General features: G+C 34.1%; 1 protein-coding gene across 1 annotated transcript; it reads left to right on the forward strand.

Annotated features, from left to right (window-relative positions):
- The first annotated feature begins 12,851 nt into the window (after positions 1-12,851).
- Positions 12,852-13,259, forward strand: LOC140038356 (uncharacterized). The gene has a single exon (XM_072083691.1). The coding sequence runs from the start codon at positions 12,852-12,854 to the stop codon at positions 13,257-13,259; it is 408 nt and encodes a 135-aa protein (XP_071939792.1).
- The last annotated feature ends 3,136 nt before the right edge of the window (positions 13,260-16,395 follow it).

A 16,395-nucleotide genomic window follows, 5' to 3' on the forward strand; every position in this document is an offset into this window, starting at 1 on the left:
CTCTTCCTTATGTCTTCTGAAGCATGTGCAGCCTACGTTTTCTCTCCAACTCTAGCTGGAAAGTAGTGTGAAGATGAGAAAAATGGCTGAGCAAATTACAGAAATTCGGCTGCCAGACACGTTTTTATTTTTGACCTCACTTCAACTGCATTTTTCTCCATGATGAAGGCCGAACTGGCTTTTGTATAAAACACAAAAGTTGTAGCCCTTTGAATTAGAGTTCCAATGCTTCAAGAATCATCTAATTTGGAGATCGGTGGACGGAGATATGGTCAAAATACCATAGACTGGTCAATTCTGGGTTTCAGCTTTCGACCATCCAGATAAGTTTCTGTGTTTCGACCTTTTGACCAAGAAAACGGCTGAATTGGACTTTGATGTCTTCATACCAAATGCAGATATATCTCTTAGCTTCAAAATGGTACCAAGATCACCTTGATCAGATCATTGTAGCTCCTGATATAGTCAAAATACGAAAATGTATCTGAGTTGTCAAAGCTGACTTTTCTTGATTTTTGTCCTCAAATTGCATTTCTTCTTTTACACTTCATATTTTATTTTCCCCACTTTAATCCATCTTCAATCATCCAAATATCTTCTCAATGCACTTCATTTGATGATTGAATCATTAAACCTACAAAATATGAAGTTTTTCCCATAAAAATCCATCAAATGCAATATTTAGCCAATTTAACATAAAATGTAGATTTTTACCAAAACCTTAGTTATTTTAGTTATAAAACTAAATAATCAAACCAAAATTAACTAATAAAACACACTAAAAATACGTAAAATAAACCCTTGTCAATATTCATTATGAAACTCATAAAAAATGTCTCTAATCTCAGCCATGAATCGAGGAGTTGCATCCTCACCATAAATCACCAAAAAAGAATGATTAACAAGAACCATTTTATATCTCGGATCCAAAATTGCACCCAAAGATAGCAGCACATTACTTTCCCCCAAATACTTATCAAATTTAGTGGACATACTTCCAGTCATAGCCCGAATATGCTCATAAGGGTCAAGAGCTTTTCATTTAAAAGCTCTTTAATCCTATAGAGCTCCACAAGAAAAATGTTAACTGTTGGATACTCGAATCCGGAAATCATGTTAGTGATTTCATGAAATATTTCTAAAAATTTGCACACTTCTTCCACTTTCATCAACTCAAAATCAATAGGAACATAGGGAAATCCGGGGTCAATGTCTACATATCTTGGAAAGACATCCTTGAACTCTAAACCCGAACCCAACATCTAATAGGTGCTATTGCACCTTGTTGGACAGTCCAAAATTAGCTTTCTAGATGGCAACTGGAGCTGTTTTTTAATTTTGGCAAATTCAAGAAGCCTAGATTGAGAATTGTTCAAGTACTTTATCCCCTCTCTAACAACATCAATCACATCACCAAGTTGACCAAGACTATCTTGCACTAAGAGATTAAATATATGTGTTCAACACCTAACATGAAAAATTTTTCCTCCAATACTTAATCTCTTTCTTAGAGAAAAATCCTCTCTCTCCTAATGCGCACATCATTATATGAAGCATTATCTACAGTTATGCTAGAAACCTTATTCTTAATCCCCCAATCAATAAAGCACTTACTTAGAGCATTAGCCATAATAACTCTAGTATGACGAGGAGGAACATTGCAAAAATTTAACACACGTTTTTGTAGCACCCAATAAGAATCAGTAAAATGACCAGTCACAACCATATATTGAATTTTTTGACCAGATTTCCACAAATATGTGGTAATATTATTCCTACCAGCACCTTTCAACAATGATTTCAGCTTCCTTTTTTCAATTGTATAAGTACTAATGTAGTCTTCCTTAACAGTCTGCCGATTAATCTTTTTATAAAATAGAGATGTTGCTTTTATGAATTTGTTGAAAACCATATGATCCATCATAGAAAAGGGGTACTTATGTGCAAGAATCATGTGTGATGCAAGCTCTCTTACCTTGGCATGATCATACGAGAAATTTGTGATGGAAGTGATACCATCACTTGGACCTTCAGTGAATGATAGCACTTGTTGCTTCTGTTTGATTTGTTCCCCAATGGCCAGCTTAGTCTGTAGGCAAGAATTCAGGTGCCTCTTGTGCTGAGATGTAGCTCCGGTTGCACTCTTGGCAAAAAGTTCCTTGCAATGGTTGCACTTCACTTTGATTGTCCCATTATCTAGCACAACTGTTGTTATTTCATCCCATATACTGGATTTCTTCTTCCTTTGCTTTTTCTCAAAAGGACTATCTTCTTCATCTCCATCTACTTTCTATTCTCCTTCATTGCCCTCACCTTCTATCATTTCTATCTCTTCTTCACTAATCTCATCAGTTTTTTCTTCAGTGTAGTTCAATTGTTCCACGTCTTCATTATTTTGCTCCATCACAAGACTTGATGATGAACCTTGAAATGAGTTGAATCGAGAGCTGTACATACCTTAATCAAAACACATGCAATAACCAATACAGCTTCTGATTGGCCAAAACAGAAATTTAGAATAACATTTCTAGGAAATAAGGTACAAAAGTAACAAAACAGATTCCAAGAAATAATCTTCTTTCATGCCAGCCAGTTTTAACATTTCTTTAACTTGTTCCTATCTCAAGCTTAAATTCAGATTAATGAAATAACAAAGAAACATCTAAAACCTACGATTAAAACTTTCAAACATGTCCCTACATATATCTAAACCTTTTCAAACTTGGTTTCTAAAATTTTTTTTCATTATCAGCAAGACAATCATTAATTTAATCAATAACATAGCAAAGCAAATAACAAAATTTCCCAAAGCAAAGAAAAAAATATTTCCAATGACATAATTATATGTGAGGTTTGGTTCACAAATTCATTTGGCTTCCATTAGTCTATTGCATGATTCAGATGCCTGTCCTTTGGTGAGCAATTGTCCTTTTTTAAAAAAAGAGTAACTGTTATCTTTGAATAATTTGTTTCAGGAATTTCAGAGTCTTAAATTTTGTGGCAAGGAATTAAGCTCTTGATCCTGTGAGTATTATTGCATAATAGGCAACAGAATAGTTCTTGATTTCTGTGGTTTTCATAATTAAGTAAGTTTCAGTTATATGATAAGCATTTGTAAGTAATTTATGCATGGATTGAAAATTAATTTCATGAGTACAGACACTTGAAACAAGCATATACAAAACGGGACCCTTTCCCTTGTCTTCATCATTAGTCAAGCAAATTGCACTCTCATTTTCTTCTAGATCAACAATGGTTTTCGAGGGCAATTCTTCCATTTGAGAAGCCAATCGATTTATTCTGGATGTCAATAGACATAGTTGATCTGCCAGATAACTCATTGCATCCTTCATCATCTCATTCCTCATTTGTGTCTCCTGTTGGAATTGGTATGTATTAGTAGCTATTGGTTCAACTATTTCTTCAAGAGACATACCTGACATAGATGATGATTCTTGAGACTCATACTGCTGAAAATTCATTGGCCCTGTTGTATAATTATAACTGGAGTTATCCCACCATCCTTGATCATACCCGTTTGGATTAGGGTCGTACCACGTTTGAGACCAGGGTGAAAATTCTCCATAATTATCGAATGGGACACTCAGATTATCTTGATATTCGGGGCACATACCGGTTGAATGATCCCTGGCATAACAAATTTTACAGGTTGCAGCAGCCATTCTTTCTCTAATAGAGTTTAGTGCCTCTGCATATGCAGACTTAGCAAAAAAACTAGTCACATCGCCTTTCCCGGAAACAAAATTCAGTATATCACCAAAATACGAAGTGTTAGAAGCCATAAAAAAAAGAAGAGAAAAATAAATTAAAAATGAAAACAAGGTGAATTCGAAAAGAAACAAATTAATCTGACACCAGTCCCCGGCAACGGCGCCAAAAATTGACAGGTGCCGAACCTGTACAATAATAAATACCTACTCGAGAAAAATACAGATTTTGTATATAGCGGTGAGTAGGGTCGAATCCACAGGGACTGGGGATAATTCGTTTCTTCTAGAGTCCAAAGTATGGGGGGTTTTGGATTAAATGCTAACTAAATAAATTAACTGCAGAAAATAATTGATTAAGAGGAATAATTAAGGGAAAACTCTAGCCAAGGGTACACTTCAGAAATGGTTCATGCACTGATCATTGATGCAGAAATAATTCCAACATTTAGTAATAGATTAGTTATAGTTGTCATGCACGCGATAAACAACCAACCCTTTCTTAATTTCTCGATAACTAAGGTACGACCGTTAGCTATTTTTCTAACCCAAAAATAACCCTAGGTACGACCGTAGGATTTAATTTCTAGATTGCATTAATAATTAGAAAGGCCCAATCCTAACCAACAAACACGCTACGAGGGTTTGTTTAAACTAGACCATATGCTCCCCTGACATAAACCCAATTACGCCAGTTGCTACTGAGGTAGAGATAACGAACAATTACGGATTCAATTACCCATATTTAGCAAAAATAGCCTATATGAATAATTAATTATTGCGCACTAATCAATCATACACAAGGCCATAGCAATTAAAATCAAGGAACATATAAATACCAATAAATGAAGAAAATAATTAAAACAGATTCGATCTCACAGTAATTGTTGAACCAAGTCTTCAGTTGTCCCCTTGACTAGAATTAAGAGGTTAGTCCTCCATTAATGGAGAACAACCATGCGAAAGAGCTAAGAAAAGAAAACTAAAATTATGCTAAAAGCCTAAACTAAAACTATTGATTGATAAGAGTTCTCTGTACGTTTGTCTCCTTTTTAAAGCCAACAATGACTAAAGCTTCTTATCCCTGTGGTCCCCTGCTGAAATTGAGAATCAAACCAAAAGTGGGGCTCTACCGAATTCCTTGCTTTTTGTTTCCTATTGCCCGTAGGACTCCAATCTCCTAATCAGCAAAGGAAATGCAATCTCTTTGTAGCACCATGTGGGCCCGGTTGTTTGAAATCCCAATTATCTCCAAAAAGTCCCTCATTTTTGTAGTTTTCTGTTTCACTTCCTGAAATTGAGTCCAATACCAAATATAAATAAATATTAATAATTAAAACAATATTTGGCAAGGATAAAGGGAAAAATTAACAATAAAATAACCAACAATTAACACCCTATCAATATACAAAATGGGACCCTTTCCCTTGTCTTCATCAGTAAAGCAGTTCAAGTGTTCGGACCAACTTCTGATTATAAGCCTGGTCCTTTACGACTGGCCATTGGAATTCTTTGGTTACCAAGGTTGATATAGGTTAATAGGTGGCAAATATTTCCAAGTTTGTAAACTGAAAGTTGTGAGTTTGCAAATTGTAAACTGATAAGGTGTCTGCAGTGCATTAAAGCGCAAAGTGCAAAAGCTCAGTAGATTAAAATATAGTAGATGAGAAATGGTACCAGATTAAGCAAAACCTAGACAGCCTCTTAAAACCAAAAATAAATTGCAATGGCAAGAAATGGTTACCAGATTATGTAGCCAATCAGCGATATGGTATTAGCCCCTAACTCTACCGAGGTGGCTCCGTGGCGAACTCACAGTAAATTGCTCACGGATTCATGAGAACTGGCGGTGCGTCCCTAAACGGTGCTCACAGTCATGGACTCACGGATTGATTGATGGCGGTGAGATGGTGGATGGATTGGTGATGGCGGTGAAATGGATTGGTGGATGGATTAGTGATGGAGGTGAGATGGTGGATGGATTGGTGATAGTGGTGAGAATTGGAAAGGTACAGCTGCGGCTGTGGAACAGGGACAGGAAAGAGGAAAGAAAAATTAGGGCCAGGAACGGGAATGAATTAGGGTAAAACTATCAGATACAAAATGAAATGACGCTAATGCCCCTACTATTCGAGCCTGTCGAGTTGTTAGCAAGTCGAGCATAGCTAGGCTCATTTAATAGATGAGTATATAGACAACTCAAGCTTAGCTCATTTTTCTCAGTAAACGAGCCAAGTTGAGCCTTTATCGAGCCGGGTTGAGCTCGGCTCGCGACCTACCCGGTTCAATTAACAGCATTAATTTAATTACTGTAATTGATATGCATATTCTTTAATAAGAAATAACATTGAATCACATATTTGACATTCTTCCATTTTAAGGAGATGGATAGTGCCAATCCGAATCATCAAATTCTATTCCATTATTAAAGTATCGAATAGGTATTGGATTTGCACAAATTCTTCATCAGAAATATAATCATCGTTATTATTTAAGGGAATATGTAGATTATTTTTGGGAAGTGTGAGATCATTTATGGGCACCAAAAGGTGTTGTATTATCTCTTTGTTGAGTTTTTATCATGAACATATTTTAGGGAAAATTAATCTTCAATTATCTTGGACTACATTGTCTTAAATTAGTTAAGTTTTTGTGGTAGAAAAAAGAAATATGTTGCAGCATAAATTCACTTGTCTGGTTAGATTACTTTTTTCGAGGCCTTTATCTGTTGACCACTAATTGAAATCCGCCGTGAATGTTGAACAACTAAGATGGGAACTGTTTCTGCTCTTGACATTATTGTGCATTAATTTTTTTTAGTTGCTGTGTGATCAACGAATTTCTATAACTGTATTGGGTTGATTGTAATAATAATTTACTTGGAATACTCTAGGGGTTGAACCTACAAGAATGAGTTAATTTTTCCTACTTTAATTACTCTAATGAAAATAACAAAATTTAAATTCAGAGGGTTTTTAATCACTAATTAAGAAATTAAATAAATAATTAAATCAAATAAGATATAGTTCAGCAAACAATTAGCAAAAGACTAGAGTTTCAAATTTTGATTCAGAATTGGAATTATATGTCCAATTATTTTCTTAACAAGTCAAAGACGTATCACGTAAAGGTACTTGAAATTATCTTTCGATACATCTAAACTAGTGTGAATACCCATGCTACACATGGTGCTAACTTACAAAGGTGCTACTAAGTCGCAAACAATCTGAAAATGTAAATTTTCTATCGTAAGAAATTTCTCATAACAAATTCCATCATTTTTGTATCTAGAGGGAATTTGGTTCCTTCAAAAGTCAAATACCAATATTTGTGCCATAGGGAAAAATTTAACATAAAAACAATGACAGACATCTATTGCTCTGACCATAAAATAAATTTTTATGCTTACTGTTACGTAATAAGTTGTTATTGAATCATAAGAAAATGAGTCTAAAATGATGACCTATTACCTAACATTTCACTTCTATTTAAAGACGAAAGACAATAACAACAATAATCAATCAAAAATATTACATTATTGGGAATAATATTTAAAAAAAATGGAAATGCAAATGTTTAAAGAATAAACAGTACCAGAATTTCTAATTTGATGCGAATGACGTTTTAATCGGTGTAGTTGGGATTTTGTCCTTCGAATTTGATGTGAGACTTCTCTTTCGTCAACGCAAAATTGCTGAAACTTTTAAAACTGCTGTGTGGAATCGTTACGGTGTACGTTTCATTTTTTAAACAAATGTTTCCTCCTTCGCAATCTTGCGAGTTTGAAATTTAGCTATCGTTAAAATGCTTGTAGGCGGGCATGTTCCATAGTGAAATTAGGTTAAGGGCTAAGATGGATACCATAAAAATGTTGAAGGAGATAATAAGTTCTTGGGAAAAATGCAAGAAAGTTCTCTTAATTGGAGTGAGCATACAAGAAAGTTGAATGAGGAAGCTATGTTTTGGAGGACTTTTAATTGGAGTGGAATTCTTAAATTGGAGGACTCTTAATTGGAGTGGGAAAGTGGGGAAAATGTATGGAAAACGTGAGCATGATTATAGGATTTTTAGAAGCAGTTATAGGATTAGTTAAGATATAAATATTTCTTAAATTGGAGGACTCTTAATTGGAGTGGGAAACGTGAGGAAAATGTGAGCATGATTATAGGATTTGTAGTATACTCAATAACTTGATAGTATACTCAAATCACCGATGAGGTAACGTTTACCTAAATAAACTTTACAGTGTCCTAATTCCTTGCAAAAAAAAAAAAAAGCGCTAAATAGTCCTAATTGCCATTGCAAGTTACGGCAACGTGCCAATGGCATCTAGTCCTAATTTTTGTTTGGGGTCAAAATCTAGTCCTAAATGGTTCTGCTGTTTCTTGATCATGTTGTATGCTTCCGAATTCTATTTAGCGTGTAATAATTGAAAATGGCTTATTCTATTCTTTCATGGTATTGGACAGGCGAAAACCACACCAGAAGTGTGGCAAATTTACTATAAACTCCTAATATTATCTCCCCTAATTTTTGTATGCTTTTTAAAAAATTTAAACTTTTGTCAACAATAAACTGGTCACTCAAATAAAAAAAAAAGGGACTGGTCACAAATCTCATTTTTTGCCTTAAAGAACTCAATTTAGCAAATTTCTTAGAATAATGGTGAAAAAAATCATAACAATGGAGGAACCTGGGTTTGTTTCTTTTTTTGGGATCTGAAACAGCCCTATTCATTTTTAAAAAATAAATAAATTGGCCATCTTACGTTCATTAAGAAAGGAAAAATTTTTTGGTCACTGGACATGGATGTCTAGCCATCCTAAAGGGGAAAAAAAAACAATTGTTCCGTTCTTGCGATTTTTTTTAGGGTTAAATATAGTAAGTCCGTTAACTTTACATTTAGTTGCACTTTACCCCCTCAACTTTACATTTAGTTGCACATTTGGGATTTTTTTGAAACGTGATTGTAATTTGCAAAGCTCATTTGTAAGGGTGGTTATAGGATTAGTTTAGTGATAAATATTTCTTAATTATAAAAATATAAAATTGTATTAAAATAGTATATGAATGAGCATTTGTCTTTAATTAAGGAGTAAAAAAGATTTAAAGTATAAATAACAAATTATAAACGATTTATGAAGTAGATAGTGGGAAAATTTTAAATTTTAAATTTGACTGGTGATAGGGTTGGTTATAGCCCACTACTTTTTATGTATTAAAATAAATACAAAAATCTAGAAAAAAAGAATGAGAAGTTTGGAAGCCATTGAGAGGCTCTCTCCTAAAAACCCACTTTGCAATACATATAGATATAGATTGTATCTAATGAAATCTCACGTTGCTCTCGAGATCATAGGTATTTAATTAAATCTTTTAAGATCTTAGGTGATATAATTATGCCATACAAAGCCTAATCCACTTTCATGATAAGACTAAGTATGTTTATCTATCTAATATATGGTTGTATATTGCTTCTAAACTCAATACAAACCCTAAGAGAGTATCTATAGTGGCCAAGCACAAACATGTAATAAAGGCAAGATAGATAAATCAAAACAAAAGCGATTTATCTAGAACAAATAATCAAATCTCCTTCACAAAATCCTAACTCTAGATATAAATTAGTTCAACATATTCATAGATAATTCCAAGAATTCAAATGAAAGACAAAATAAGAAGTTATAAGTGAAGAAAACTTCTCAAATTTTCCCTGCTCCAATCTCCATCTTGAACTTCCTCTTTGATTCTTCAACACTTCCTTTGTGATCTCTCAAGAAAAGAAGATATAAAAAGGATCAACTAATGTTAGCTAAATGCTTTCTAACCTAAAAGCATCCTAGAATGTCCTATTTATAGTCTCTCAAAGTTGTATCCGAAATATGGTAGGAATAGGTCTTGAAAACTTACCAAAAATCGAGTTTGAGTGGGTTTTCCAATAAAGTTCAGCTAGAAGACCGGCTCTAACTCTGGCTGCGAACTTGTTTTGAGGCTCACAAATCATTAGAACTAGAAGAAGTCCTCGCAAAGTCCCTTTCAATGTTTGGCGTTGGACATAGGATCCACCCGCGGATCCTTGTGTCCTGGCAACCCAACGTTTCTTCTCCTTTTGTTGCGTTTTCGATTCATTTCCTCCTCAATCGCGTGCTTTTCCCGAAAAAACCAACATATACTTAAATTAGGCAACATCCATTCAAATTATAACTCAAATACAACCATTCATTGACAATTAATATATATAAACCACTATTTTTTTTAAACAATAATACTTTTCTTATTAATTAAAAAATTACAGAGAGGAGGAGAAAACCTTACCTCCTAGAGTTCCACTCCACAAATACAAAGGTTTAGAAAACCCGAAAATTAGGATAACCTAACCTATCCAACATGAGGTCTCCACGAACCAATCGTGGCAGTTGCAACAATGAATCATACACTATACTGGAATCTAACTCCGTTCCGACCTTAGATAAGCGGTCTGCAGGAACATTCGCTTGACGGTAACAATGAGTGACGGATTGAAAGAAATACCGAAAAGTGAGCAATTGATCCAGCTCTCGTTGCAAAGCCCATGGGCATCTACTAATCCCCTTAACCATGTGGACTAGAAGTAAAGAATCTGATTCCAAATGCAGGCAACAGAAACCTCGCATAACACACAGCTTAACTCCAAATAACAAGGCCTTCAATTCTGAATGTAAACTCGATATGCACCCCAATAACACGCGAAACCTAACAAAAATATCCCCGAGCTATTCCTCAAACCCCCCCTCCCCCAACACCACTCCTTCCCGGATTGCCCAGAGAACAACCATCGGTGTTCAGTTTGGATATAGTCAAGAGCGGAGGGATCCACCTGACCAGGATGAACTTAGATGTTTTTTTCCAACCCACCAGTGAAGAGTAAAAACATGGCCACGAGTACCTCCCAACTTCCATGTCTGTAAAATGTACTTGGAAAATATCACAGAGATCAGAAAGAACAAAACTATGAACCTGCATGACCGAAAGCATCTTCCCTTCCCACACTGATTATAAACCACTATAATTTGTAGCTTATCACTGTGCTTCACGGCTTTGGAATATTTCACCGCTCTGCGAGACGGTCTATTCAATTTGTTCATTCACCAAGACTTTTATGCTATTTCCATTCAAAAGCAATAGCATAATTAGCAATGGTCATGTGATACTAACGATCAGAGACTCAAAAAGGGCTCTGTTGTGCTTTTGCCTCCAACCACATGCAAAGCATCCAAAATTGAAGTTTATGGTGTAGAATAGAAAAGTGATTCAAGTTCTAAGGTACAAAATGAAGTTTGTCCTATGTTACAATATTTCTTTTAGGGTCTATAAGGGTAAATGTGGAATAAAATGATATGACACCATTTCTTATCAATTTATTCCATTTCTTTTACCGATATGGGCTGAATTGGTTACTACACTAGTTAAAGTAATGTTCAGCGTAATATTGAAAATAAGAGGGGTACTAGATGAAATTGTCCAAAACTTCAGGAAAGGTTTATGAAATTATCCAATAGTTTAAGTAGCTGTGCCTGTTGCTTGTACAAGAGTGAATCTTCTCTGTTTTCTTGAACGAGCTAAGAATATTCGTCGAATTCCACACTTTATTATTATTGACTAATGAAGCGTCCATGTCTCAAGCCTCCGGACGCAGGAATAAAGAATTTATTGTCCTTATACATGTTACAGCCTTTCTTGACTGCTAAAGTTGATAATTGAGCTAATGATAATTAAGAATCATATATATATATAATAAAGTCGTATTCTCATTCTTATCCCTTCATGTTTTCTCTTTCCTACGTGGCTTAACGAGACGGCAAATAGTTTCCTAATAGGATTCTTAATAAATCATATATATATATATATATATATATATAATAAAGTCTTATTCTCATCCTTATCCTTTTAGTTTATCTCTTTCCTACGTGGCTTATCGACATAGCAAGTAGGTGCAACGCGCTCTATGAGTTAACCCCCTAATAACCTACGCTATTCTATCTCTCTTTTTTCTCTTGACTTTACAATTCTAGATAATCCTTCCATAATTATCTCTTCCATTCTCTCACTTTTTTTCCCTTAACCCTAATCGTCAAGCCTAAATTTCCAGGGGATTAGTATAAATAATTTTGAATTATGTTTTTAACTCTCTCTCATCTTCAACTCAAAAGTTCGAAATATCAATTCAAATATTAGATTATCTTTATCAGATTATCGCTATCGACGATACTCTACATTTTTACTCATATATATGGTTATCGATCTATTACTTATCACTTTATCAAGCAGTGCAGATGTTTACACTTTTCCACAATGTTTTTGGAAATTTTTTTTTCAATGCAAGGACCGGATTTGGAACTTCATTTTTATTTCTTTCAATGCAAGGACCGCATTTGGACTTTGTTTATGCTCGCTGTATATGGTCTGTAATTTCCTACACCTTTTTCATAGTTAGGTCATTGAATTTGAATTTTCTAACTCTGCAAAAGTTACAGTTTGGTTTTTATTTCTGGCAAGGTTTTTGTAATTAATTTGTTATTTCAATTTATGGATTCACTCTTCAATTTAAGTAGAACACATATTGCTTTTTTGGTTAGTGATTTAGAAGTGATCTTTTAAACTATGTGTTTTCACACAATTTTTTAATTGCCTTTGACAATTTATTAATTGTCTTCAACAACGTATTAATTTTTTTTATTTTCTGGGTTTCTGGGGTTAAAAAAATTTTGTGCAGTTTTCAATGTTTTTTTTTTAGACTTTGATAGAAAGCTTCTAAAGAACAAGAAGGTGTCATTGATTACATAAATGACAAGGCATCAAGTTCATTGTCATACAACAGTTCACGTCATGCAATATACATCAGACTATTTAGATTTTTTATGTTTTTGACTTAATAGCAAAATACATCTTATGTTTTCGTTTTGGTTTCTTTTAGCCATGAACAGATTTAGAAGGTTGCTATGTTCCTGTGACTTGATTGATTCTGAATTATTATCTTTTATTAATATTTTACTCGACTTCTTTTCTTTTCGCATTAACTTTTAAGCCATTTATATTAAGTACCAAAATTGTGGGGGCATACTCCGGGATTCCACTGGATTACCAATGATTGGTTTTTCGGCATATCTGGGAGAAACTACATGTCTCCGTGCAGAGGCTTGTGCCCTTCTTATTGGTCTTCAGATCTGTATACATAACGGCTTTGGAAACATATGTGTACAATCAGATTCATTGGTTTTAATTGGGATCATTCAACGTCGTACTCAGTGTCCGTGGAAAATTCGAAGATACGTCAACCAGATTTGGCAGTTATTAGATGATCCACCTAGATTCACGCACTGCTATCGGGAGGCTAACACAGTTGCTGATGCTTTATCTAATGTGGGTATATCTCATCCAGATAAACAAATTGAGGTTTATGATACCTTCAGTACATTCCCAAGGTTGGCTCGTGGGGCAATCCGTTTGGACAGAATAGGGATACCTTCAATTAGAAAAATGAGGATTATGTAAGAGGAATATTTGGTTATATTTTCCATGAATAAATAAAAGAATTTAATAAAAAAAAAAAGTACCAAAATTGATGTTTTGGTAACTGGTTGGCCATTCTTTTGTTTACAGAAGATCAGCCAAGATTTGATCTTCCCTATTTTCAAATTTTTGAATGTCATCATATTGTCAATTTTTTTTTTTGCATTTCGAATTATTAATCACTGAATTAGATGTTTAAATATACATTATAAGACTATTTTTTAATAACAATGTATTTAAGAAAGGTTATAATAGATTATACAATAAGTTTGTATTTTATGAAAATATTTTTATGAACTACTCTAAATAATTTATTATTTTTAGACAATTCCCATTCAATGAATGGGTGCAAAGCTAGTTATAAGATAATGTGGCCATTTTTCAATCTCTGGATACTGGATAGGGTATCAATCTCCTTTTTATTGTTTTTTTATTGTTTGTTTGTTTAGGTAAGATAGACGTTCCTATGAATATCATCATTTAAAAATATTTTTTTTATTGAGTGAATTGGACTGCCCTTATTTTTGAAAACCAAACTTGTCCTACCACATAGAATCAGCTTCACAACTAAAATCACTCAGTATTGCTTATTCAGATGCAAGTAGGTTTTCGATACAATAAAAGAGTGACTGAAAATATCCCTTGTCTTGAGATGTAGTAGCAAGCTAGTCAGATTTCTCCAATTTCTTGTTTGAATATATGAAAAATTCTAGATTGCGGTTATTTGAAATTGTTAAATCTAAGAAGCCTTGTTCAAATCAACTCCAAATTCATTAATCTTTGTGTTTATGGAACATTTTTTTGAGTAGGTAATGAGATTGAAGGATGGTTTCAAGAAATTCATATATTTGGGATAAATTTTGAAATTTGTCTTACATTTACCTTGAAGATCAGAAGAAAATTGCGGCAGAATTGTCAGTTATGAACATGATTATTCATGACAAACCAATTTGATTATTACTAAGAATGGCGAAGGGAATTAGCATTAAGCTAAATCTAGAACAAAGGCTAATTTATTATGAGGTGGATATTGAAGCAGCTGACATCAAATGGATCTGGCTGCATAAGTCTTTATCTTTAACTACTTAATTTAGCAATGCTCTCCATTTTAGCAATGTACTTAATTTATCTTAATTTAGCCTATAGCATGCTTTATACGCAACATTTATGATCTTTCTAAAACTAAAACATTAAAGGATGAAAAATAATCATACAGATTACTAACGGTATTTTGATTACTATACTTAAGCTTTTATATTTAAGGATATTGATGTTGCATTGATAATCTAATCTAATCTAATACTATATAAAAGTGTTGATGGATGCTCAGGGAAACAAATGGTCAACCAAGGGTACTTAGATTTCAATAGAGGGAGATGATGACAAACCAAAGGAATAAATCTTCGAACAGGAGCATTGACCCCAAGGTGCTCATATTTTTTTTTTACTTTTTATTTTTAAATTTTTTTTTTTTGGTTTTGCCGATTGCTTAGTGAAAAACTTAGAAATTAGAGGTTTTGAATTCAAATTCCCCTCCCTCTCTGCGGCTTAAATTCCATCCTTCCTTTTTTCGAAAAAATTTAAAGTCTAGTTAGTAAAGTATAATGTATCAAGAATTTATTACGTGTTTTTATAGGTTAGTTGAAAAGTATGAATATTTTTGAAATATATGAACTACACAAGCTTTTGTTGTGTTATACATTTAAATGTGTATTGTACAAGTGTAATAGAAGCATTTACTAACTGAAGCATTTCCACCAAAAAAATCTTGAACGAAGATAAAGGAAAAAAAACAATATTCAGGTCTCCAAATGGGATTCAAATCAAAATCTTGATGGCATCCAAAATATCCATTTTTGAGGTACTTTCTTTCCTTTCTCAGGAGCAGGATTAGGTACGTTTCACTCCGTCGATGCTGAATTCTTTCACATTGTAATGGCATGGCACGATGAAGAAGCACATATATACATATATTGAACATTCTGCACGTCTTATGTCAATCACACTAAATTCTAGCAGGTCCAAGGTACAGAAGTTTCTGATGTAACTGAGATAGAGATCATCAATTGTAGTAGATTATCAAGTAGATTTATTTATTCAACATGACAACAACATAAGAAGAGCACTCGAACTGAGTACTCATTACATGCTTCCCCCGTTGATTCTACACCAATTCAAAGAGAAGCCGCACAAGTCTTTTACACATATAGGAAATCAACCATCAAAGGCAAACACAACATAACATATTAAGGTAATAATATAGGTGTCACGGATCCCGTGTCACACCCTGATTTATTTAGCATTAATTTTTGACCTCATCTCCGGATGTAGCTTCAGGGGTCTCCTCAGCAGGTGGACAGCATCTTTGGCAATGTCCATGGTACCAGCGGCAGCAACCATGGCTGCAACGATCTGCGGTTATGGTATCCTCATCTCCAGATGTAGCTTCAGGGGTCTCCTCAGCAGTTGCGCAGCATTTCTTGCATCCCTTATGAGGGATCCAACGGCAGCAACCATGTCTGCAACTAACTAAGGTTACGGTATCCTGATGAACCTCACCCGAACTGGCATCCTGGACTCCAGTGGTCTTCACGTTCTCCTGATCTGTTTCAAGACACAAGGAGACATAAATATTAGGAGTGTTATCTTCAGCTGCAAAACGTGAGGTCACTGGCTAGGCTAAAAATTTACCCCAAAAAAATATGCAAAGAAAAGTATACTATGGACTGAAAAAAGGGTCAGGTATATAAATGGTGCGACTTGGATGGGAATTAATTTGCCTTATAGTCTACTCAATGAGGTAGAGATAAAACTATTTTTAATTTGGTTATCGACCTTATTTTGGTCTTTATTGTGTAAAACTATAGTGTGATATTATGGAATGTGCATCCTTGTAGTAATATTATAGGATGAAGTATCAGATGTGTCACTAACCATTGACAGAAGCAACCAAAATTTACTTCTGTTAAAAAGTGAAAAGATATCAGCAGATTAATAAATCTTGCTTGACGCTATATAAATAGCATATGATAAAAGTTGGCATCTCAATAATGAGTCTCCTAGAGCTCCATTATTCATTTGAGTATTTAGGTGCAACCAAGAAAAAAGAAAAAAGACT

Source organism: Coffea arabica, chromosome 3e, assembly GCF_036785885.1.
Source record: "Coffea arabica cultivar ET-39 chromosome 3e, Coffea Arabica ET-39 HiFi, whole genome shotgun sequence".
NCBI classification, from domain to species: Eukaryota; Viridiplantae; Streptophyta; class Magnoliopsida; order Gentianales; family Rubiaceae; genus Coffea; species Coffea arabica.